The following is a 26,637-nucleotide window of genomic DNA, read 5'->3' on the forward strand; positions in this document are numbered from 1 at the left end:
GCCTGGGTCTTGAGAAACAAATAGCTTCTTCTTTGTGCTTCTGTGTCTGTCTTAAGCAGAAATCTGTGCCTTTGGGAGAAAGCCAAGTTTGTGCTCCTCCAGGCAGGCTCTGACCAAGTGAATGAGGGGCTGAAGGTGTGGCAGGCCTCAGGAGAAAGAAAGGGCACTGATGTAAGGCTCTAAGAGACTGGCGGGTGCCATCTCCTGTAATGTCCTCTGAGGCAGGTACTTATTAATCCTTCTTTATAGATGAGGAAACTGAAGTTAAATAATTTGCTAATGGTAACATAGCTAGGTAAGTGGGTAAGCTCAGGTGGAGAAGAAGAAAAGAGAGATCTTAGAATACATCTTATTCAAAAGCATTTGGTGAACATAAAAAAGTACTCAAGACCAAATCACACTAAATGGTACCAAGTGGACAGAGCCTGTTATAAATCAGTATGAGTCCAGAATGATCCCAACTTTACAAATGTATGTAAACAAATATACAGAGAAGGCTGACTGCTCCAAGGGGAAGTACAGCCAGTTGGCCAGCCCACCCATCCATCCACCCGTCCATCGGTCCACATCCATCTACCCATCCCTCCATCCACATCCATTCACCCAACCATCTGTCTACATCCACCCGCCAACCCATCCGCCCATCTATCTATTCACAACTATCTACCCACCCATCCCCCATCCATCTAGAAATATAATCTATCCTAACTATCTTTCCTTATCTATTCTTCCTCTCCCTCTCTTTCTCTCTCTCTAGTTGCTGGTGCCTTAAACAGTTTTGTCCGTGGCCATGGGAGCTGCAGAGAACCACCCTCAGACCTCCACCTGAGGAACGAGGCAGGCACTGACAGAGTTCTGCCCAGGGGCTACAGACCAGCAGCACAGGTTTTTCTTGGTTGGCCCTCCCACCATCATGGGGCCTGAACCAGTGACCCTAAATTCCCTAGAGTCAAACTCCTCCACACAAAGAGCAGCAACAAAGGGGAGTGACCATTCCTTTGTCACTCCTCAGCCCTGTGTGGCCACGACTGGTTGGGCCCAAGGCTTACCGGGCGCTTGGTGAGGTCCCAGTTGTGGATGATCCTGGCCGGAATCACCGAGGCATCGTCCTGGTGGCAGATGTCGCAGTAATAGAGGCCAGAGAAGGCACAAAGCTTGGGTCGTACAAACGAGAAGCCAATCTGCCGGGAGCAGCCTGGGGAGAGGGACGGCAGGAGAGTGAGCAGTGGCGGGGCCAGAGTCTGGGGACAACGCAGAAGCTCCTAGGCAGAAGGACCTGCTATTTAAGGAAGGGGCAGACATAAAAGGAGGACACAAAGATCAAACAACCGTCACTCACATGCCCACCGCTGAGAAACAACCCCATTACTTAGTCTTTACGACAAAACACCGTTACAATTATTGCTGTCATTTTGCAGCCGAAGCAGTCGGTGCACAGAGAGGTCAGGAGACCTGCCCAGTCACAGGACGACTAAGTGGCAGAGCCGGTAATCGGATTTGGGTTGGGTTGGTGTTAGAGCCCACATCCTCTTCTACCTAGCTGCCTGTGTTCAGTGTTCCCACTGCTTGCTCACCAATGCCAACCTCCCGTAGGCCCACCCCTCCACTGGGGTCCAGAAACGGAAGCAACCGAGTCAGCGCCTCAGCAAGCAGGGTAGGAGCTGGGGCCATGGGGCCGGCCGACAGGCAGGGAGTAGGTGGGGAGGCCAACCGGAGGCAGGACCGTCTGGACACTGCCTGGTGCCAGCTTGGAGTCAGAGAGGCCGGACATCTCAGGACAGTGGTGCAGGGTCCGGCTTCAGCTCCTCTGCTGGAGGTCCCTCCACAGCGGCGGGCGGTGAGAGTCAGAGTGGGGCTCAGATCCTGAGCACATGCCTGCCTCCCACAGGGCCAGGGGAAAGAGGCCCTCTGGCCTTGGGACGAGAAGGGCTGGCTCTTCTGCCTAATAGCTGCCTCATCCTAACCTTCGTCGAGGTTTTACGAGGTTCCATTTCAGTATCTATAAAATTCAGCTGCTCCTTGCTCTCCTGTGGGGGTGATGACCAAGTTTAAAGGAGATGAGGCTTTGAAAGTGCCCTGTGAACCATGAAATACAGCCGGATGCCGGCGGTGGGCATCCACCCGGCCACAAAGCCATGCCTGCAGCAGGAAGGAAGCCCAAGCCCCCAGATTCAGTCTCGGCCTGAGGGCTGGCGGGTGAGAGGCACAGTGAGAGCCGCCCCCTGCCAGCATTCACACCCACTGGGGGACCCTCCCCACCAGCCCTGGGGGGCCTGGCCTCCTCCCCGAGCCCAACACCCACAGGCGGAAAGGGCAGAGCGTGAGTGTTAGGGGTTGGCGGGTGTGAGGAGGGAGTGAGCAGGGACTTGAAAATGTCTTCTGCAGGAAGAAAACCGCAGACCACTTCCTTCCGGATGCCCGAAGCAGACTTTCCCTCCGGTCCCACAGGCTCCAGACAACAGGATGGTCCCCAAACCACCTGCAGCCGCGTCTCCTGCTAGGGCACCCTGCGGCAGGGCAAAATCCTCACAGTCCCCCTGGAGAACCGAAGGTGATGGAAACAGGGGTCTGGGTCGGGGAGAAGAGCTAGAAATGGAACGTGAGCCATGGAATATCTCACAGCCTTGAAAAGCAATGGGGTGGAGAGGCCCTGCGGGGACACGGCCAGAGCGAGGCTCTAGGACCGTCAAGGTCCGCATCTGGCTTCACCACAGGACAGGTTATTGTTAGGACTAAGTTAAATAACCCAAACAAAGCAGCTGGCGCGGTGGTCCCACACAGAAGAATCAGGCTTGAGGACAGTAATGATACGGCAGATGTACTGACGTAGAATGATATCCATAATACATTCCTCAGTAGAACAAAACCAAGTTGCAGAACAATATATACAGCTGTGCTGGCCCGTACGGTGGCCACAAGCCACAGGCGCCCATTTCAATTTAAATACCTTTAAGTTAAACTGAAAATTTGGTTCCTTAGTCACACTAGCCACATTTGAAGTCCTCAGGGGCCACAGATGGCTTGTAGTTACCGTATTAGACAGCACAGATCTAGGATATTTTCACCATCGGAGAATGTTCTATTGCACAGCACTCAGTAGGATGAGCTGTGCACCCACAGGTCCCAACCCTCGGCAGGGCTGCTGGCCTCGGTGGGTGCTGGGGAGGAGCAGAGGCTACGTCTGCTGCAACATCCCAGGGGTGGCATGGGGGCGCTCGTGGAGAGCCAGGAAAGGGCAGAGAGCCTAAATCGGGAGCCCCACCCGAGGCAGAGTGAGGCGGGCAGGCTGGGGGTGGCGGGACAGCAAGGGGGCACCTGCACAGAAGCAGCCCTGGGAGTCGAGGCCTTTCTCCGTGGGGATGGCCACGAGGTACCGCAGCAGGAAGCCGTTCTCCCGCGTGGCGAACTTCAGCACCTCCTGACAGTTTTCGTCCAGACTCCCGCCCAGTGTCACCGCCTCCTCGGCCGTCTCCAAGTAGGACGCCAGGACCTTGCGCACCAGCTCCCTCCACAGGGCGGCCTCCTCAGCATTCCCGGCCTGCAGCTTCAGGACGGCCTTGGCCTTGATGATTTTGAAGAAAGATGGGCCCCCGAGGCTCTTGTCTGGCAGGATATCTCGGATGGTCTCAACTCCGTGGCTGTCACTTAACATTTTCTCGTTGTTTCTCACTCGGAAGCATTTCAGAGACTCCAAGGATAGGGAAAAAATATAGGGCATCCAGGTCCTGTCCGTGTACAGGTACAGAAGGGATTCTTTAATAGCGTCTGGCTCAGGAACTTGGGCAGAGGACCAACAGAACTGCGTGCCCTGGAGAGTCTCGGGCTCAGTGGGTGGGTCCGGGTGGGAGGGGAGGCCACCCTGGGGGGCGTCTGGGGGGTCCTCGGACTGCTCCAGGTACTGGATCTTTACCCACTCATCCTCCTGCTGGGGCCGGCACTTCTGTAGGGCCTCCCGCACCCGGTCCAGCCAGTCCTCGGCTTCGTCCTGGGAAGAGGCCCGCAGGGCCAGCTTCCTGCCAGAGAAGACCAGCTCGAAGCGGCCGTCGCCGTGGGCTGGCCCCACGGCCTCGCAGCGCAGCAGGGAGCAGTTCTCCACGCAGGTGCGTTCCTCAGTGTTCAGGTAGAGGCGGAACTCCAGAGGGGAGAGCTCGCAGAAGAGTTCCTTCCAGATGCCCATCGCCCCCCGCTGCTCCACGGTGCCCAGCTTCATGAGAGCCCGGAATGGGTTGGACAGCCCTGGGGGCAGAAAGAGGCACTTTAGAAGGCGGGCCAAGCCTCTACCTCCCGAGGCCCTGCAGCGGGTGGGGACAGGGGCTGCCGCGAGAACGCTTTAGGAGTGCCTTCGTCCCATCCGCACCCTCAGCTGTTGACCTTGTTCCTGAATTTTACTGAGAGAAAAAAAAAAAAAAAAGGACTAAAAAAATTACCTCCACAGAGCCCTCACTATGGCATCTGTACCCACACTCAGACTTCCCCCTTGTCACCGGGGATGAACTTCCGGCTCAGTCTGAGGCCAACTCCTCCGTCTGCACAGGGGACCCCTCCCCACCGCCCACTCAAGGACAGGGACGTCTCTCCAGCAGCCCCCCCCGCCACCCCCCACCGTGTCACTGCTTTCTCCCTTCCCTCCTGGCTCGTTCCCATCAGCACACAAACACGCTGTTATTTCTGCCATCTTTAAAAATAGCTTTCTTGATGGCACTCACATCTCTAATTACCACCCTGTTCCTCTGTCCCCTTTACAGAAAACCTCGAGGAGGTGTCACAACTGTCTCTGGTTCCCCTGCTCCCGTTCCATCTTGAATCTGCTCCAGTCAGGTTTTTGTCCCCTCCTTCCACTGAAACGGCATTTGGGAAGCCCCATGCCCTCCTTGTCACCAAATCCCAAGGCTAATCCTTGGTGCCAATCTGGCCTGACCCATCAGTATCTCAGGACACAGCTGAGACCCTCCTTCCCTCATGAGACACTTCCCTCACACGGCTGCTGAGGGGCCACTCTGGGTACTCCTCCACCACGACGGGCACTCTTCTGTCCCCCGGGCTCACTCCTCCGCCTCTCCCTGACTTGTCAACATTGGAGCACCCCAGAGCTCAGTCCTGGGTCCCCTTCTCCATTGACACCCACCTCCTACCTGATCGTGCCTACGCTCAGGGCTTTATGCCAACAGCTCCCCAGCGTTTATCTCCAGCCTGAACCTTGCCCTTGAACTTCAGGTTCAGATCTCCACCTGTGCCATGTAGGGCTGATATCTAATAGGCATCTCAAAATTGACATCCCCGAAAATCAGTTCCTGCCCCTCCCACTGCAAACCAGCTTTTCTCCCAACATCCCTCATCTCATAAATGGCAAACTGCATCCTTCGAGCTGCTTGGGCTAAAAACCTTTCCTTTCTGTCACACACATACACACGCAGCCCATCAGCGAATCCTGCTGGCACATCCGGAACCCTCTGCTTCTCACCACCTCGACCGCTACCACACGGGCTCCGACGGCTGTCACCCCTGGCCTGGCTTATGGCGAGAGCCTCCTGACTGGTCTCTCTCCCCTGAGGTCCTTCAACATACGAGCCAGGATGACTCCCCATTTAAAGGAAGTCGGATCACGTCCCTTTGCCCCAAACCCTGCAATGACTGCCATCTCCCTCGGAGGGAAAGCTAACATCCCTTCTGTGGCCCGCGAGGCCCTCCGTCACTCCGCCCTCATCTCTAACCACCCCCTTCCCATCTCCTTGGTTTCCTGGGCACGTGCCCATGGCAGGATCTTTGCATCTGTTCCCCTGCTGGAGCCACACAGGTCGGCCCGTGCCTTCCTGCCTCTCTCCCTGCACATCTCCTCAAATGTCACCTTATCTGTGAGGGCTTCCTTGGCCACCCATATGAAATAGTATGCTCCCCTGCCGTGGCACTCCCCAAGTTCTCCATAGCAATTATTATCACCAGCCCATACAATACATTTACTTGTTAATTCCCTTCTTCCCTGCCTCTTGCACTAGGATATAAGAAGTCTGTGAAGACAGGGACGTTGCTTTGCTTCCTGCTGTGTCCCTAGCACCCAGAACAGCCTGGCACAGCACAGATACTTAATAAATACCCGCTGAATGAGTGTGTGCCTGGACACCACACACCCCTCTATGCTCCCTGGTTCCTAGGGCTCTGCCAGCAACTGGGGGGTCCAAAGGACGCACAATTCTCTCTTCCGCAGCCTGAACTAGCCTTGGAGATTTCAGATAATTGTATAGGGTCTTCCTACCCTTCAGGGAACCTGACGGCCTACGCATGAGGCACACTTTCTCTGGCATGGTTACACGGACTACAAGAAAAACTTAAAAGAAGCCAGTGTGGAGACCAGGGCTCTCCTAAGCTAGGAACCTGGCCGGAATCGTCTGCTGGGTCACGGCAAAAGAAAATGAAGTGAGAAAGAGACCGGCTCCAGGGCAGACTTTTCTGTTTGTGGGGGTTGTGGAGAAATTCAGTTATGGTTACTGAATGCTTTTTAGAATTGCACAGGGTGCGGAACTCGAGCTGGCCTCATTGTAAACAGCGCACAGAGGACGGCTAACAGATGGCAGAGCTGATACACCCCCACCAGAGCTGTTAAACAAACCATCGAAGACAGAGGTCTCGGGAAGGGGCACTGAAATGCCTTCCAGAGGCAGGGTTTGCTCTGAGCTACAGGCAGAACCCAGAGTCGTGCATAGTCACACGACCTCGGGGGGAGAGTTTCAGTATTTCAATATATGAAACAGGTTTGGGGGCATGATACTGTGGAGCTCTCATGAGAAAATATAGCACTTTTCCTGAAATGCTTCCCTGAATTACTCAGCAAGGGTGTTCCTGATTACATTTTGGGAAGAGGTTTTGCTCGTGAGAATACACTACCCAACCGGTAATGGAAAAGAGGGCTCTGGCACTGCTCTCCAAAAGGCACTGTCCCCGCGGCAAGGTCACTGGAACCCTGCGGTCACCTACCCATCTGCCTACGGTGCACCACCCTGAAGTTCTGGTGCTCCTGGGCCGCCGCTGCCCTGCTTGGCCAGCCTCCTGGGGAAGGCACGCACGCTTGGTCTAAGGCCCCCGTGGAGTGGCTTTTCCTTGGCCCTTGAGAAAAATGCCGGAGGAGCCCAGGCCTGGACTCCGGAGTCCCTCCGGAAGAAGCCACGGAGTGTTCTGAAGGGCTCTCTGCGGGCGGCTCCTGGGGAGGCCGGTAGAAGTCATCCTCTGAAATCCAGCTCCTGCTCTTCTAGTGGGAAGGGAGGGAAGACATAGGTGGTGTTTGAAGGTTTACAGACATCTTGATGGAGACACAATTCACCGATCATCAAAGGAACCCATTTAGAGCGCACGACTGAATAGTTTCAGTGTATTCACGGAGTTGTGCAACCAGCACCACGAACTTCAGACATTTTCATTCCTCCAGAAAGAAACCCCGTGCTCGGGAGCAGTCAGTCCCCATTTCCCCTCAACCGCTCCAGTTCTAGGCCACCACTAATCTACTTTCTGTTTCTAGAGATCTGTCCATTCTGTTTACATAAACAGAATCTTCATTTATGGTTTGTCTTTTTATTCATTTGTATGTATATTTATTTATTTCGGGGTGTGTGTGGGGGAGACAGCATGAGCAGGGGAGGGGGACAGACAGGCAGAGAAAGAGAGAGACAGAATCCTAAGCAGGCTCTACACTCAGTGTGGAGCCTGACGTGGGGCTCAATCTCACGAACCTGGGATCACGACCGGAGCCAAAATCAAGAGTTGAATGCTCAACTGAGCCACCAAGGTGCCCCAATATAAAAGGAATCTTCTAAATGTGGTCTTTGTGTCTGCCTTCTCTCTGAACATCAGGTTTTCTAGGTCCATCCATGTTGTGGCAGGCATCAGTATTTCTTTATTACTAACTAGTATTCCAAGGTATGGATGTAGCACATTTGGTCTGTCCGTTCATCAGCTGATGGACATCTGGGTTGTCTCTGCTTTGGGGCAATTATGAATAATGCTGCCACGAACATTCACGTAACCATTTCTGTGTGGACGTATGTTTTCCGTTCCGTTGGGTACATATCTATGAGTGCACCTGATGGGCCATTCGGTAACTGTGTCTAACTTTCTGAGGAATTTCCAAACTCTTTCCTTAAGTGACTACACCATTTTACATTCCCACCACATATGGGGATTCCAATTTCTCCACATCCTTTCCAACGTTTTTATTATCTGTTTGATTATAGCCATCCTCACGTGTCTGAAGTACCGTCTTGTGGTTTGGGTTTGCAATTTCCCCAGTGTCTAAGGACAATGACACCGAGCATCTTTTCACGTGCTCAGTGGACACCAGTAGATCTTCTTTGGAGAAATGTCTATTCGAATTCTTTACCTATTAAAAAAAAATTTTTAATGTTTATTTATTTTTGAGAGAGACAGCGAGAGAGTGGGGGGGGGGTCAGAGAGAGAGAGGGAGACACAGAATCAGAAGCAGGCTCCGGGCTCTGAGCCGTCAGCACAGAGCCCGACGTGGGGCTCGAATTCACGAACCATGATCTGAACCGAAGTCGGAGGCTTCACCGACTGAGCCACCCCACCCAGGCTCCCCTAAGTCTCCAACTGATTTTGAGTTAATTCTTGTGTATGGTGTGAGGAAGGGGTCTACCTTTATTTTGTCGCAGGTGGACATCCCATCATCCCAGCACCAGTTATTGAAGGACTACAGTTTGTCAGCCCTGCTTATAGGGTTTGAGATGAGGGAGGCATGGGTGAGCAGGACCCAGGACCCCTTCTGTAGCTGTCTGAGACTGAAGCTGCTCACCAGTGGGAGAAGTGGGGTGGGTCTGGGGTCACAGAATTGTGGGAAGGGATTTTAGCTTCCCCCCTCCCCCATTTCAAGCACTCCCTGCCTTTCTGTGCCTAAGCATGGATGAGCAGAGGCAAGAAGAAAGCTGGCTGGACTGCCCTAAGTGGCTGTCTACACAGAGGAAGTGACTCACACGAGAGGTGGGTCCAGCCCAGCTATTTTGTTAAGTGTCACCAACCTCACCCTGAAGTTGCTATTTCCACCCCCTAAACGAGACTGCCCTCTCTGCTCCCGTAGACGCGGAAGGGGAGTAAGGCTGAGGCTGCCCTAGAGGGATTGGTTTGCACACTTTAATCCATTCAGATGCTTTATGGCACCTTAAGCCAAGAGTGGAGAACTCTGAGTCGCGAGTATCGGGGCCTCAGAGCTGGGCTCCAGGGCTCCCTCTGAAAACCCTCGGAATTAGCAGGTGCTTCCTTCAGTCAGTGACAGGACAATGTGTCAATCAGGGTGGCTACTTGGGAAGCATTTGCAACACAAGATTCTGAACAAAGCCTGCCTGGGCCATAGAGACCCAGGGGAGCTCCCCGAGGAAAATGGCCAGGAGCCCCACAGAGCCTGGCACACACACCTGGGAAGTCCTGCGGCCTCCCAGCTCACTATTCCTTAAGACTCAGCTCAGGGGCCGTCCATCACCTCCTCTGGGAAGCTTTCCTGACTATTCCCCAGCCTACACTCCTCCCGCTGCCTAGCTGGGTCAGGGACTCCTCGGGGCTCCCACGGCATTCTTTGCCCACCCCACCCAGCACCTACCAAGCTGTATGCAATGGCCACTCTTCTTTCTGCCTGGCACAGAGTTATCACAGATGAGGGAATAATTCTTGAGTATCAAACGTCTTTGGCATAAAATAACAAGGCTGGGGCAAGGGGACTGGAAGGAAGGAGACAAATGTGAATTGTGAGGTGATATAAGTTCACTGGTGAGGGCTTCTCTCTCCGAGGAGGCGAGGGAGACCACCGGGAAATGTTCAGACACAGTCCAGCAGCCACAGGTCAGCCCCCAGGAAATGATACTCCAGGAAACATCTTTTGTTCTCTTAGACAACAGACAAAACCAGTGGGAACACTGGGTCCTTGGAGCTACTGCACACAGACCTGGACAGAGCTCTGTAGCTGTGCCCCAGCCAGGGCCCCCGGTCACGAAGCGGGGTGTGGGGGGAGCACCCCACTGTTCCCCCTCCCCTTTCCTACCACCTACCTTCCTACCTTCTGCTCATTCAAGCCCCCACATCTGGCCAGTTCCCTGCCGCTCTAACAGTGGAGGAAACCACCACAGACCACGGGTCAAAGCCATGGCAGCACCTGCCACGAGGGGCCCGAGACAGAGGAATGCCACTTTCACTGGGTGAAGTCTTAGAATCCAGACTGTCCTCTGGAGTGCAACTGAGAAATCCGTTCACAGCCCCCCGGAGTCCACAAATAGAAGTCCCCTTAGCTCCCCCACTCCCGGCCCCTCTCCTTCCTGGCACTTGTCACCAGTGTAATTATGATGTGGGTAATGACTTGCCTGATCCAGTGTCTGTCCCCAAGGAGCAGGGCCCTTGTCCGTCCTGTCCCATCACCGTACCAAGTATGGTGCTTGGCCCAGCGCAGGGCCTCTGTGGTGAATGAATTTAAAATAATGTTTTTTGTTTCTTTTTTAAAGAAAGACTGAATGGCTCTCATGGTTATACGCCTTGACAGTCAGAACCCTCTACTCACCACCCCCCCACCCCACGCCACCAAAGTGTCAAATAAATGGCAGTGACTAAGTGACAGAAGCACAGGAAAATGAGACTCACAGGGGTGACACGCGGGGTGGAGCCGGGGGTCCACCAGGTGGGCTGCACGGGAGTGCCCAGCGACTATCCACTTAGTGGAGGGATGAGTGGGCCCTGTGGGCTCTCAGCAACCTGAGTCCCCTGAGGCCTGCAGGGAGGCGGAGCCCGCCCTGGTCAGACCCACCAGCCCAGCCCATGCACTTGGCGGCCTACTTCTCAGCGTAAACTCCCAAGCTGGCATCTCGAGAGTCTCTGAGAGTTCGAGAACCATTAATTACGCCTGCACTCACCCAGGTACGGTGTGCAGAGCTGACCTTACAGAAGGGAACAGACATGCTCTTCCGTATCACGGAGCCGATATTCGAGTCCAGAGGCAGGAAATCAAGTGAAGCAGGCAAATGGGAAAGGGAGTCACTGGGGACGGTGCTTTTGGGACAGGGTGCTGGGGGAAGGCGGAGACAAGGGTGAGGAAAAGGGGTGAGCTGGGAAAGGGTCCCGGCAGATGGAATGGCAAATGGAAAAGCCTGGGGCTGAAAGGAGCCTGCGGTGGCAGAAGCTGCCGGAGGCCAGAGGAGCTTGGGTGACAAGTTAAGCTGCCCTGTCCCATCAGCTCTGGGACCCTGGCAAGACAGGATGTCGGAGCTGAGACACAACACGAGTCAGGTCTTGGATGGGAGTGAACTCAGCTTGGTCAACGCCACTCTGTGGCATCCTGCTAGGGCGCGCAGCCCCAGACCCTAGGGGTAGCCCCCTGCTTCCAGCTCAAGCCGGGGGCTGTGGAGTCGTTCTTCTTTACCCTTCAGGGTGTTGACAGTTGTCGGCTCAAAACCTTCAGAGTCCTCTGACATTCTGGGCCCTGAAGACTCTTCAGGATAGTAAAAAATGGAGACTGTGACCCTCATTATACAGCTACATGGCTTATACAGTCACATTCAGTCAGTGGTGCTAGTCAGTCCGATATCTGTATGGACAAAACGTGACTTTTGACTCTTACCTCACACCATACACAAAACTTAATCCCAAGTGGATCATAAATCTAATTACAAAAGGTAAAACAACAAAGCTTCTAGATGAAAATACAGGGGTCTTCACAGCTTTGGGTAGAGATCTTAAAAATAGACACAAAATACGTAAACCACAGAGAGGCCAATAAATTGAAGAGCATTAAAACCAAGAATTTCTGCTCCACGAAAAATACCATTAAGAGATTTAAAACACAAGCCATAGGGGCACCTGGGTGGCTCAATCAGTTAAGCATCCAACTCTTGATTTCGGCTCAGGTCATGATCTCACAGTTTGTGAGTTCAAGCCCCAAGTCAGGCTTTGCACTGACAGTGTGGAGACTGCTTGGGATTCTCTCTCTTTCCCTCTCTTTTTCTTTTGTTTTTTAATGTTTATTTTTGAGAGAGAGAGAGAGAGACAGAGTGCAAGTGGGCAAGGGGCAGAGAGAGAGAGATGGAGACACAGAATCCAAAGCAGGCTCCAGGCTCCAAGCTGTCAGCACAGAGCCCGACGCACGGCTCGAACTCGTGAACCGCGAGATCATGACCTGAGCTTAGCCGACTGAGCCACCCAGGCATTCCTCTCTCCCTCTTTTTCTGCACGCGCATGAGCGTACACACTCTCTCTCAAAATAAATAAATAAACGTTAAAAAAACAGGCAAGCCATAGACTTGAAGAAACGTTTGCTATATGTATATGCGACATATTTTTTTCTCTAATAAAAGACATATCCATAATATGTAAAGAGCCTCTACCAATGAATCAGGAAATACACACAACTCAATTTAAGAATGAAGCAATGACTTAGAGACTTCCAATAGCCAATAAGCAAACGAAAAGGTATCAAGATCGTTAGTCATCAGGGAAATGCAAATTAAAACCACAGTGAGGTCCCACTACACACCTATTAGAGTGACTGAAATGAAAAAGACTGATGACCCACTGGCTAGGATAAAAAGCAATGAAAATGCTCACATATTGCCAACGTGAGTACAAGTCAATGCAAGCACTGTTAGAAAACTGCTTGGCAGTATGCACTAAAGGTAAACATATGCCGGGGCGCCTGGGTGGCGCAGTCGGTTAAGCGTCCGACTTCAGCCAGGTCACGACCTCGCGGTCCGTGAGTTCGAGCCCCGCGTCAGGCTCTGGGCTGATGGCTCGGAGCCTGGAGCCTGTTTCCGATTCTGTGTCTCCCTCTCTCTCTGCCCCTCCCCCGTTCATGCTCTGTCTCTCTCTGTCCCAAAAATAAATAAAAAACGTGGAAGGTAAACATATGCCTTCCCAATGACTGGGCAATTCCGCTCCTAGATATATACCCCCAGAAAAGAGTGCAGAGGGGTTCACCGAAATACTGATGTAAGAACGTTCACATCAGCTTTCATCATAATAGCCCAAACCTGGAAACAACCCAAATGTCTGTTAGCAGGAGAATGGATAGATGCACTGTGATATACTCTTACAATGGAATGCTACAGAACAATGGAGAAACTATAGCTATATGCACAGGTGAACCCCACAGACATAATGCTCAGTGAAAGAAGCAAAAGAGTATGCATTGTACAGTTCCTTCCATACGAATGAAGTCGAACAATAGGAAACATTAATCTACGGTGCTAGAAGTCAGAATAGAGGCTTCCTTTAGAGGGGAACAATGGGACAAGGCATGAGAGAGCCTTCTGGTGGGCTGGAAATGTTCTATGTTTCCATCTGGAGGGTGGCCATAGAGGGTACGTCGTATATAATTACTCACTGAGATGTGTACTAAAGATCACTTTACAGCATTCCTCGAAAACGTTCTAAAGGGGGAAATAATAGTCTTTTGAACAAATGGTGCTGGTACCACTGTACATCAATATGCAAAAGAATCGAGCTGGACCTCGTCCTTATACCATATACAAAAGGCAACTCAAAATGGATCATAGATCTCAATGTAAGAGCTAAAACTATAAAATTTTTAGAAGAACACATCAATCTTTGTGACCTTGGGCTAGGAAACGGGTATACACGGGACACCAAAAGCACAAATGGTGAAAGAAAAAAATAGGTAGATTGGACTCTATCAACATTGAAAACATTTATGCTGTAAATGTTACCACCAAGAAAGTGAAACGACAACTCACAGGATGGGAGGAAATAGTTGCTGATTATGTATTTAATAAGGGTATACAATCCAGAATATATAAAGAACTATTATAATTCAATAATAAAAAGACAAATAATCCCATTTTAAAATGGGCCGAGGGGTGCCTGGGTAGCTCAGTGGGTTAAGCATCTGACTCTTGGTTTTGGCTCAGGTTGTGACCTCACGTTTCGTGAGTTCAAGCCCTGCATCGGGCTCTGTGCTAGCGGCAAGGAGCCTGCATGGGACTCTCTCTCCTTCTCTGTCTGCCCCTCCCCTACTCATGCCAGCACTCCCACAAAATAAATAAGTGAAAAATAAACAAAATAAAATAAAAATGGGCCAAGGTTCTGAATAGACATTTCTCCAAAGTAGATCTACAAATGCCCAAAAGTCACACAAACAAGATGATGCTTGACATCATTAGTCATTCAAGAAACGCAAATCAAAACCGTAAGTAGATACTGCTGGTGCCCTCGGCTAGCTATAATGACAATTTTTAAAAAGACAGTAAGAACTTGGTGAGGATGGAATACATTGCTGGTGGGAATATAAAATGGGGCCGCTGCTTTGGAAAACAGTTTGGTAGTTCCTCAGAAGGTTAAATATAGACTTACCATGGGACCCAGAGATTTTGCTGCTGGGTATACATCCAAGACAATCAAAAATACACCCACACAAAAACTTGTACATGAATGTTCATTGCTGTGTTATTTATATTAGCCAAAAAAAATGGGTGGAAAAAAAACAAAAGTCTATCAATTGATGAAGGACAAAATAAAATGTGACGGGTTCATACAAAGGAATCTACAATGAATTATTACTCCCGGAAGCACAGATCAGGCTCCGACAACGATGAATCCCGAAAACAGTATGTTAATTGGAAGAAGCCAGTCACCAAACGCTGCATATTACATGATTCCATTTCTGTGAAATGTCCAGAATAGCAAATCTATAGACAAAGGAAATAAGTAGTTGCCAGGGGATGAGAGGAGTGAGGCCGGAGGAGGAGGATGGGGCGTCACTGCTAATGGTAAGGGATTTCTTTTCTTTTCTTTTCACATGTTTTTATTTATTTTTTGAGAGAGAGATAGAGACAGAGCATCAGCAGGGGAGGAGCAGAGAGAGAGGGAGTCTGAAGCATGCTCCAGGCTCTGAGCTGTCAGCACAGAGCCCGACATGGGGCTCGAACTTGTGAACCACAGATCATGACCTGAGCTGAAGTCAGACCCTCAAACGACTGAGCCACCCAGGCGTCCCAAGGGATTTCTTTTATGGGGGATGAAAATATTTTCAAATTCGATTGTAGTGATGGCTGCACAACCTTGTGAATATACGAAAAAAAATGGAATTATACACTTTAATTAGGTGAATTGTATGGTATATGAGTCATATCTCAATAAAGCTATTTAAAAGTGTGTGTGTGTGCGTGTGTGTGTGTGCGCGCGTGCGCGCGCATGTCCTAATCTATTTCACGGCCTTGGCCCCATCCTGAGTTACAGGATCTGGAAGCTACCGGATGAGAGAAACGCATGGATGCAGCTGAAAAAGCAAGACTATATCCTAACGTGACCCCAGACAGCAGCTGGGATAAACCTGGGGTTCTGTATGTCCGCGTGCACACGTGCATACAACTTCCTACCCTGGCTATTCATCCTCAAGGACAAATGTGAAATGGCAAAGAGCTCAGGTCCACAGCTTTGAAAACCGCTTCACTGGGCCGATAGTTCTCAAGCCTCTGACCCATGGCTCTGTGCAAGAGATTCCCAGGGCTGGCTTCCCTCGGGGTTATCAACAAAGGAGATCGGCCCATTCTAGAGCTGCACTGCCCAACAGAAATAGAATTCCAGCCACATGTATCATTTTAAATGTTCTACTAGCCACGTTTTTAAAATGTAAAAAGAAACACGTGTAATTAACTTTTATATTTAACCCAATATCAAACATATTTTCATTGGAACACATAATCGATAAATGATTGAGATATTTCACCTTTTTTTTTCAGACTAAGCCTTCAAGATGCAGTGTTTATTTCACATAGCTTATCTCAGTTTGGACTAACCACATTTTACACGCTCATTCAACAGCCGTGTGTGGCTAGTGGTTACCATATGGGATGGTGCAGTTCTAACCTGGCTCATATTGCAAGATGAGTATTCTCAAAGTCTGGTATTTTAGCAAATCTGAATTTAATAATAACAAGAGCTGAGGAGGAAACCAAGGCTCAGTGAGGCAAAGTGCCTTGCCCGAGGCCTTGAGCTGATAAGTGGCAGTGGTTATGCGCAGGGTCTATGATCAGATGAGAATTATCTTCTCTACGGGGTCAATGTGAGAGGACAAGAGAGACCCATGGGAAGGGACTGGCACCGTGTCTGGCTCACGTCCACCGTGACAGATATGAGGGGCTAATGGAGACAAGGCAGAGACCACTCGGGGTGGCTAGCTGGGGAGACCCTGCACCAGCTCTGAGACATTTCCCCAAGACCTCTCCCCGAAAAGCTTGTATCACTCACCGGGCTGGTGGGTGAGGACACCCCAAGGCTCCGTGCAGCTCCGTCATCCTCCAGAGACTTCTGCTGGCCGCTCCCCGGGCTGACTGCTCTGGCCGCCGCCTCTCTCACGGGACTGGAAGGCCTCTGGTCTAAAATGCTCACCGAGGGGACAGCTTTGGCAGTGCCCAACTGCAGCAAGCCCAGGGTGCCAGGTGCCTGGGGAGGCGGCTCCTGCTTGCGGTCCCCATCTTGAGTCCCAGAGGATGCTTGGGGCGGGAGGGGCTCTGCGGGCACATCAAAAGGGATGCTGGCCTCCAGGCCGGGGAGGGGGAGTGAGGCCCGCCCCGTGGGAATCTCCATTTCTCCACTCAGTCCGCTCAGTCCGTTGGTTGGCACAGAGTTTACCTGGGCTTTGCTGAATTCCGACAATACCCTGGAAGTTTTTAAACAGAGAAACCTGTGTGACAAGCTGTCAGCTAGAATGCCCAAGGCTATTGGGACAGCGGTAAGAAGGCAAAACTGCTGTCTGGGGATTTCAAAAACAAAACATCCTCGTCATCCACCCACCGTGCTCCTCTGCTTACACACAAGCCTTCCTCTGACACTCCTCACAAAGTTTCTCCCCAGCTGGGACTGAGGTAGAGCGGGCGGCCAAGGGAACTGCGGGGCCCGGGATCTCCAGTGCAAGCGCTGGTCCACCAGAGCTGGGCCGTATCTGGGGTCCCACATGCCTCCTGTTCCCAGGACCTGCTGCCGGAGATCAGTGTACACGGGGTGCAGGAGTGTGCACGCAAGTATACATAGGGTGTGCACCTGCTCACTCTTCCAATGGTACTGCCTCTTCCTGCCCTTCAGTGGTGCTTCAGGGACTACGGGGAGCCAGTGTTACTGTCTTTACGTACACACACACACGCACGCACATGAAAACTACTCTGGGCCTTCTAAAATGTGCACTGGCTAGTGGCTGCTCCCCTTCTCCTGAGGCTTCTGAGAATCCACATTCTGTTTCTGAACTAGAACTATTTGCTGTCTCCTCCTTTGTTTATGAACCAATAGAGTATGTCACGGGCGAATACAGATTCATACAACAACAAAGCTACCCGGGGCCCAAGAGATTGCCCATATCTGCCCTAATGGTTTAGACTCGGTCAGAAGACGTGCCAAACTCCCCTTAACGTGGGCTCATTTCCATAAGGATGTTAGAACTCAAGTTTCTACCTTAATGTCTTCTGGCTGAGCTGTGTGCTCTTATCTACATCATAACCCCAAACAACATTTCAAGACATGCTAGTCAAACATTGGTGAACAACCCATACATTTATGGGCAACTGATTTGCAGCCCAAGACATTTCAGTGGGGAGAGAATAGTCTTTTCAACAAATGGTGCTGGGATAAGCGAACAGTCCCATGCAAAAGAAGAAAGTTGGACCCCTACCTCACACCATATAAAAAATGAACTCAAAATGGATCAAAGACCTAAAAGTAAGAGCTAAAACTATAAAACTCTTAGAAGGAAACAGGTATAAATCTTTGGGTCAGGCAATGGTTTCTTATATGACAGCCAACAAATAAGTAAACAATAAAAAATAGGTACACTGGACTTTATCAACACTAAAAGCTTTGGTGCTTCAAAAGGATACTATCAAGAAAGTAAAAAGATAACCCATAGAACAGGAAAAAAATCTGCATATCTTATATCCAAGTATTATCATATATCTGATAAGGGTCTAGTATCCAGAATACAGAGAGCTCTTACAATTCAATAATATTAGAACAAATAATCTGACTGAAAAATGGGCAAAGGTTTACAGAGACACTTCTCTAAAGGTATACAAATGGAAAGTACATGAAAAGATGCTCAATATCATTAGACGGTAGTGAAATACAAATCAAAACCGTAATAAGATACTACTTTATGCCTACCAAGATGCTTATAATAAAAAAAGACAGAGGGGCACCTGGGTGGTTCAATCAGTTAAGCATCCGACTTCGGCTCAGGTCATGATCTCACGGTTTGTGGGTTCGAGCCCTGTGTCGGGCTCTGTGCCGACAGCTCGGAGCCTGGAGACTGCTTCAGATTCTGTGTCTCCCTCTCTTTCTGCCTCTCCCCAACTCATGCTCTGTCTCTCTCTCTCTGTCTCTCTCTAAAATAAGAAACATTAAAATTTTTTAAAAAATTAAAAAGACAGAGAATAACAAGTGTTGGCAAAGGTGTAGAGAAAATGGAACTCCTACACGCTGCTGGCGGAAATGTGAAAATGGTGCAGCCTCTGTGGAAAACAGTTTGGTAGTTCCTTAAAAGTTAAACATAGGGGCGCCTGGGTGGCGCAGTCGGTTAAGCGTCCGACTTCAGCCAGGTCACGATCTCGCGGTCCGTGAGTTCGAGCCCCGCGTCAGGCTCTGGGCTGATGGCTCGGAGCCTGGAGCCTGTTTCCGATTCTGTGTCTCCTTCTCTCTCTGCCCCTCCCCTGTTCATGCTCTGTCTCTCTCTGTCCCAAAAATAAATTAAAATGTTGAAAAAAAAAAAAAAAGTTAAACATAGAGTTACCATATGAGTCAGCAATTCAACTCATGGGTATATACCCAAGAGAATTAAAAGACAATGTCTGCACAAAAACCTGTACATGAGTGTTCACAGCAATATTATTCACAGTAGCCAAAAAATAGGAATAAAACAAATGTCCACTAACTGAAAAGATAAAACAAATTGTGGTGTATTCACACAATGGAATATTATTCAGCCATGACCCATGCTACAACACGGATGAACCTTGAAAACCTACTAAGTGAAGGAAGGAGGTCACAAAAAGCCACATAGTGTATGATTCCATTGGTATTAAATGTCTAGAATAGGTAAATCCATAGCTAGTGGGTAAGGGGTTTCCTTAAAGGGTGATGTTGGTTGGCTTTGGTTGGAACACTGCTGTGGCCCCACAATAGGTTCCTAAAGTTCACGGACTTCATTCCTTTACCCGTAAAACCGGCACGGTAACAGCACCCACCTATGACTGTGTTCAAGGCTGAATGAGATCATATAGGTAAAATGCTTATAGAGTGTCTGGCACAAAGTAAGTACTCAATAAACATTAACCTCAATTTGTCACTGGTTGTTCTTATCGCCACTGGCAAGACTGCTTAGCCTCTACACACATGGCTATAAAAATGTAAGGAAGGAGAATTACGGAAATATTCACCAGCATTACTGAAATGGTTATCAATTATAAATGACCCCTCATCTGTAAGACACATTTTAATGATGGAGTGGACTGGGTGTGGGGATAAAGAAACACCACCCGACAGCAAGAAGCTTGTGTGATAAATTAGAGTTTCCACCAAATCAACACCACTGTCAGGATGAAATCAAGTTCACAAGAGTCTCACCAGGATCAGAGCTGGTCGGCAGGACCCAGAGAGAATAAGAGACATGCACAGCAAGTGGGAAAAAGTGCTAGAGATGAGGTTTTGAAGGAAAAGTGAAAGAAAGAGAATTTTCAAAACTTTTGAAGAAAATGCAACATAGGGCTGAAACGGTGACACCGCTCCGGTCCTTCCACTTCTGTCCAGCTCAGGGCAGCGTTTTTCAAAAACTGCCTGTTCAAAAATTCTAGAAGTTTGTGCTTTCATTTAGAAGACAGTCTGAAAACATATACGTATTATATACATACGTATATTGCACGTACACAGAGGCGTAGGTGTGGAATAAAAGCATGGGCTGGAGAATCGGCATGACCACCCCATAAAGTGCCCCCCGCCAAGCGATTCTGAGCCTGCGCTTTTCCTGAGCGCGTGGACTAGCGTGTTGGGGTCCACGGCACCACCTGGCGGTCAGGGGTGCTCATGAAAGTACAGGAGGGGGCTGCATGTGCAAAGAATCATTGCCCCCAAGAGAAGGCCTCATGATAACGACCTCTGACAAATATCATCAAGCACAGATCTGCAGCCGTGTATACACAGACAAGTAGCGCGAGAACTGACATCACGGGGACCCCCAGTAGTAAAATGATAATGACACCACCTATGGAGCACTCACCCTGTGATTGGCACTGCTCTAAGCGCTTTGCATACCTTAACTCACTTCCTAGAATTCTTATCCCCATCTTGCAGATGAGGACATCAAGGTCAGAAAGGTTGAGTATCTTGCCCAGGGACGCAAAGCTGGTTAATGGAAGACTCCAGCAGCCTGGCTCCTGAGTCCACACTCCTAACCACCGGCCCCTAGCTGTGCTTCTCAGCGATCACTGTAATTCAGACCCAACCAACACAAAAGAAGCTATTCAGGCCATCAATCCTCTATTCACAAAGCAAACTGCAGTTTGGTTTCCAGAAAACATTAAGTTAATACCTTTCCTTGGAATGTTACATCTTTTGTACTTTATGTTTAACTTGTAGATGATTTTAAAAAACTTTTTTTAACATTTATTTTGATAGAACGCCTGTTCTCTCTCTCTCTCAAAATAAATCAACTTTAAAAAATCCACGTAAACAAATATTTAAGTAATATGACAAAAATAAGCGAACTCTTAACTGCTGATGTGACTCTTCACCCTCAGACACACCCTCTAAGAGCTGGTGTGTGTGGACGTGCGAAGATAACTTCAAGCCCAGCACTCAGAGTGATGGTGCTGGATGTGTGTTTGTGCATCGGTGTGCTCTGTGTTTGCTGGTTCCGCACGCCACTGCCCCGCGCTGGTCTGTACATCCTGAGCCTCTTCCCTTGACTTCTCCCACAATGCCCAGGATGACGCTTCCCACACAGGGTGGACGGTCACTGATTCAATGGCCTTAAGCTGGAATTTTCCAATCACAAGACTCACGAAAGATAAAAGCAGGGCACATGACAAAGAGAGGGCCTGCGGGCTGGCCTGGGGGAGGAGGAGACACAAGGAAGGGTTCAGACAGGTGAATGAACTTAAGTCATGCCATCGGCCCAGCCCATAGAGCGGGGATTGCTCCCTTCCAGGATGTTCTACCTAAATTCTTGTTTGAGGTTTGAAAGTTCTAGCTAATGTGCTCTGTTGCTCAGAAGCTGCTTCAGCCGTAATTCGCCCCCAGGCATCTGATCTGATTCTCAGCCAGCTAGCTCTATGAGGGAGCCTCCACTTTACAGATGAAGAAACAACCTGGCAGAGCCAACGCTTGGCCTGCCGTTACTGGACTTGGGACTGGTAGAACAGGGCTTGAGGCCGGATCCTGCTACAAGCCAGTCCGTACCGGCACCCAATCTGGTGTTCTTCCCACAGCAGCTGGGAAACCTGTAAAGACTTGAATGAACCAAGAAGGTAGGGGCACACAGGAGTAGAAAAGAAGATCCTAGACGCTGGCTGAGGGAACACGGGTCTGGCTGAAGGAAGCGCTTAATAAAAATTTACCATTTTCGGGGCGCCTGGGTGGCTCAGTCAGTTAAGCGTCCGACTCTTGATTTTGGCTCGGGTCATGATCTCACAGCTCCTGGGATCAAGCTCTGCATCACGCTCTGCACTGACAGCGAGGGGCCTGCTTGGGATTCTCTCTCTCCCCCCCTCTCTCTCTGCCCTTCCCCAACTCATGCTCGCTTGCTCTCTCTCTCTCTCTCTCTCTCTCTCTCTCAAAACAAATAAATAAACTTGAAAAAAAGTTTATCATGTTCTACCTATTAGATGAGCAAATATCCAAAAGTTTGATAATACCTTCTGCCTACAAGGCCGAGGGGGCACAGGTACATTCCTGACAGAGTGTAAACAGGCGATTATCTATGAAAATTGTAGACTCATTTATCCTTTGCCTCAGCAATTCTGTTTCTGGGACTTTACTCAACAGAGATAGTTGCATAGAATTAAAAGATCACATACACACGGTTATTTATAGAAAGAGTGAACTCCAGTGTCCAGTAAATACAGGGCTGGTCAAATAAACTAAGGTACATTCATACAATGGAAACACATGCCACAGGGGAAAAAAAAAAAAAAAAAAAAAAAAAAAACTGAAGAAACTGATATGAAGCTCCAAAACAAAAATTCTGAGCTCTTCTAAGACAAGGTATCAAACAGTATATTTATAATAGCTTTGTGGGGATGAGGCAGAGACAAGAAATATAAAAGACATTTAAAAAGTCTATCTATTCATATCTGTTAGATGCATTTAGAAACATCAGAAAAGGACATGTAAAGGGGGTGCCTGGGTGGCTCAGTCAGTTAAATGTCTGACTTCAGCCTAGCTCATGATCTCACGGTTCGTGAGTTCGAGCCCCACGTTGGGCTCTCTGCTGTCAGCACAGAATCTGCTTCAGATCCTCCGTCCCCCTTTCTCACTGCCCCTCCCCTGCTCATTCTCTCAAAAATAAATAAATAAACTTTAAAAAAAAGAAAAAGAAAGATGTAAGGTATTGATAATTATGGTTACAAAGGTGGAAAAGACGTTTCACTGTAGGTAGACTTTTTTTTTTTCTTACCATAAAAATAAATCTATTAAAAAATGAATGTTTCAAAAGGGCCTGAATGAAGAAGGCTCTGCTGTGGTGAGCATGGTTAACATAGAGAGATGGTGACTCACTACGTTGTACACCTGAGACTAATATAACACCGTGTGTCAACAATACTCAAATAGAAAAAAGTTCTTTTAGGGGCGCCTGGGTGGCGTAGTCGGTTGAGCGTCCGACTTCAGCCAGGTCACGATCTCGCGGTCTGTGAGTTCGAGCCCCGCGTCGGGCTCTGGGCTGATGGCTCAGAGCCTGGAGCCTGTTTCCGATTCTGTGTCTCCCTCTCTCTCTGCCCCTCCCCTGTTCATGCTCTGTCTCTCTCTGTCCCAAAAATAAATAAACGTTGAAAAAAAAAATTAAAAAAAAAAAAAAAAAAAAAAAGAAAAAAGTTCTTTTAAAGAGATAGCTCTGCCCAGGGTGCCTTCTCTAGTCAAGTTCATTGCTCCCTGTGCTCTTCCTCCACTCACTTGCTTGGCCCCTTTTGTGCACCACCTCCTCCAGGCCTCATTCAGGGTCTGTGTCCTTCAGAGGCCTTCTGGGAGGTCGCAGCGGAGCACCCTGACGCGCTGGGCTTCACTGCGTCTTTTGGAAGTCGTATATCTAACTCCGAACCGTTCGTTTCCGCCCTAGAGGCAATAATATTTTACACGAAGCCTCAGAGAAATTAGGTAACTTGTGGAAGATCAGCCAGGGGTAGAGCTGGATCCTGATTCAGCTCTGAGCCCTCCCTGAATCCATTCTCCTCGCTGCCCATGTGGCCTCCAGTTACAAGTCCCGGCAACTCCAGTCCCTGAGGAAGAGCCACGGTCCTCTTTTCCTTTATGCCCTTAGAGAGGTCAATGCTCAGTGACAGGCAATCACATGCTATAGGAAGGGAGAGAAAGAGGAAGAGGAGAAGGAAGGAAGGCAGGGGGAGGAGAAGGAGTGGGGGAAGGACACTCACTCTTGCAGAGACGGGTCTGAATCATCGGCATTTGCTGTCCCCAGGTCGGAGTCGTAGGACATGGGCTCCTCGGAACGGTCTGGACTCTTGGAGCCATTCTCTTGGAGTAGGCAGCTATCAGAGTTTAGGCTGCAAGACAGCTGGGATGAACTGGCAGTGTCCAGGCTGAGGGAGGAGGCCGTGAGCTTCCGGTTCCGTCGGATCTTATGGCCTGAGTGCTGGACTTCGATGTCCTCCGAGCCTGAGGAATGGGACATTGAATCCAGAGACTCTTTCCGCTGTAGTTCGGTCCCAGAGGTGGTGAGGGGGTCGAGCTCAGAGAGCGGGCAAAGCCCAGAAGAGAGCCAGTGGGGTAAGCGTCCACTCGTTTAAGATGGCGGACTTGTAGGAGAGCTCGAAGGATAAGGACGTCAGTCCCTGCAGGAAGCTGAGGAGGAACTCGCCCTCCTCGGCGTCTCGAAGCAGGGCTGTGGGCTGATAGTACTCGCACAGGTGGGCGGGCTCCTGGAGGAGCAGCTTCAGGTAGCACTCCATCAGGCCGTCATTGAGGGCCAGCCTCAGCCAGGCCCGGCAGCGGCCCACGTCCGTGCTGACAAAGATCAGGTGCTCCAATTCCGAGACGATGTGTCTGCGGGTGGAGAGGACAGGCTTGTTTCAAGAAATGATTTCAGATCACGGAGGATTGTTTTATCCACTGGTGAGCAGGAGCCAGTAATAACGACTGCAAGTATATACAGGCTTGGGAAAAAATCTCAGAGAGCAGTGTTCTACAGGGAATTGAGAAATATTTAGCTACAACTCCCCACGTTTTCGAGGTTACTGTCATGCAGGATTATTGCCATTTTTGTTACAACTCCCCAGGCGCCCTTGACATCACCTGCTCATCCGGCATACATCTGATGAGCCCCTAAGTGCCAGGTCTTCGGAGCCGTGAAGATACAGGATACAGACATGGTCCTGCCCTCAGTCCAGGTTACTACCTTTCAAGGGCACACGGAGGTGAACCCTGTGGTCAGTAGAGCTGGGGTGGGGGGAAGGCAATCACTTCCAGGTTGCAGTAAGAACAATGCCTCAGGCAAGGCATTGAGGGATTAGGCATAGGGATTAGGGATAGGCAAGGCATTGAGCTGGGCCTTGAGGGATTTCAAGCGGCAAAGATGGAAGGGGAACCTTAGGCACCAAGGACTGACAGAAAAAAGGCACCAAGGGTAGGGAAGCAGCAGCTGTGTAACAGGAGTGGTGAGCACTCCCGTTACAGCACGGGGAGGAGGAGGAGCGGCTGATTGGGTTGCAAAGTCAGGTGATGCAGGGTCTCGAGCATCCAACCGGTGAGGCAAAGTGGGGCAAGGGTCCCCACACCTGGCTGTGCGTCAGAATCACCTGCGAACCTGGTCAGGATACAGATTCTGGGGCCCCAACGAAGTGAATGGGACTCCAGGCTAGCACTGGGGAGCCTGAGAGTTTTTACACCGGGAAATGACTCGACCGCAGTCACGCAGACTTCTGGGTGGGCTGCTCGGGATAAGATCACGTACCAAACTCAGTTCCCGAACCCTTGGTCTGATGTAAATGCCCTTCCTCTGACCATCACAGTGCCCCGAGCACGTCTCGCCCATAGGAGTGCGTGCTCCACAGGGCTCAGGGAATGAGCTCGGGTTAGCTTAAGCTCAATAAATGTTGACCAGCTGCCTGACCTAAGGACAGACAGAATGAGATAAGGGGGACAATTAGAAAGCCACTGCCACCTGGGAGTGAGGTAAGACCCTGAGATAGGGCGGTGGCAGTCAGCAGGAAAAGGAAGATACAGACCGACAAGGCACCTTCAGGCTGAAGGTGGCATTTAATAGCCCTTAGAGGCAACGTGCCAGCAGCTGCTTGCTCCAAAGCCCAGGCAGTTAGGGCCAGGGCCGCAGAGGCAAACGTCCCGGGGTGGATATTCAGATGATCCGGATTCCACTGCTTTAAAAAATGCCACAGCCTGTTAGGATATAATACTTAGCATAGAGATGTTCAAACATTCCAAGGCAGGGTCAGCAAACCTCTTCTGTCAAGGGCCACTTAGTAAAGATTTTAGGCTTTGCAGGCCACACATTCTCTGTTCCAACCACCTAACTTTGCCACGGTGTGGCAAAAAAGCGGCTCCTGCTAAAGGCGACCAGCCAGGGGCCTGAGCAGCCCCAGGCCATTGCCTGTGCGCTGAGGGGCTCTTGAGGCTTGGTCTAACAATAACCCCTATCTCACCCATCTCCATTCTAGAACACAGAGCATCTCTGCTGCTTTCCCATACAGCTGTAGAGGGAGAGCCCAGGCTCACCCACACTGAAGCTCCTCCCCAAAGCAAAGCCTCCCCTGCTGATCTCACTTGTGGGTGACAGCTTTCAGGAGGGGCCAGAAGACAGGCTGAGGCAGAGGCTTCTGGTGGGCGCTCTTCTTCCTTTTCCCTCCGGCCTCGGCTCGGATGTGCTTGGCATGCAGGCCGTGGATAAATACAGCCTCCAGGGCACTGCACATGGCGTTGGCATCTCCGTCTTCGCTAGTGACCACTGTGTCCGAGGACACGTACTGCTTCTGCAACGCCTTCACAGATCCCACTAGCTTCTTCTTGATGACCTAGTCAGTGTCAGACATAACACAGGCCTTTAGAAGATCCTGCGGTGACCCCTGGAAGGGAAGTGCTTATCACCAAATACACGCACACCCACACACGTCTCACGGCTACCTGTGGGTGTGTATACAGCAAAACTAGCACAAGCTAATCATAGAAAACAAAGATGGGCGCCTGGGTGGCTCAGTCGGTTGAGCGTCCGACTTCGGCTCAGGTCGTGATCTCACGGTTCATGGGTTCGAGCCCCACGTCGGGCTCTGTGCTGCCAGCTCAGAGCCTGGAGCCTGCTTTGGATTCTGTGTCTCCCTCTCTCTCTGCCCCTCCCCCACTTGCACACGCACGCGCGCGCTCTCTCTTTCTCTCAAAAATAAATAAACGTTGGGAAAAAATTTTAAAAAAAGAAAGAAAACAGAGACAAAGCAT

The 26,637-nt window shown here is 50.2% G+C and overlaps 1 protein-coding gene across 1 annotated transcript in view; it reads right to left on the bottom strand.

The window, feature by feature from the left end:
- Positions 1-2,797: 2,797 nt before the first annotated feature.
- The window catches only part of LOC124527901 (pleckstrin homology domain-containing family M member 1-like), a 32,668-nt gene continuing 8,828 nt past the window's right edge, over positions 2,798-26,637 (bottom strand). The window contains 6 exon segments of the mRNA XM_047101187.1: positions 2,798-4,236; positions 6,970-7,240; positions 16,234-16,645; positions 23,610-23,947; positions 23,949-24,237; positions 25,972-26,219. Of these exon segments, the coding sequence (XP_046957143.1) occupies positions 3,245-4,236; positions 6,970-7,240; positions 16,234-16,645; positions 23,610-23,947; positions 23,949-24,237; positions 25,972-26,219 (2,550 nt within the window). The 3' untranslated portion in view covers positions 2,798-3,244.

This window comes from Lynx rufus, unplaced genomic scaffold, assembly GCF_022079265.1.
Source record: "Lynx rufus isolate CCGP_SWC_20201006 ecotype Redwood Valley unplaced genomic scaffold, mLynRuf1.p SCAF_59, whole genome shotgun sequence".
Classification (NCBI taxonomy): domain Eukaryota; kingdom Metazoa; phylum Chordata; class Mammalia; order Carnivora; family Felidae; genus Lynx; species Lynx rufus.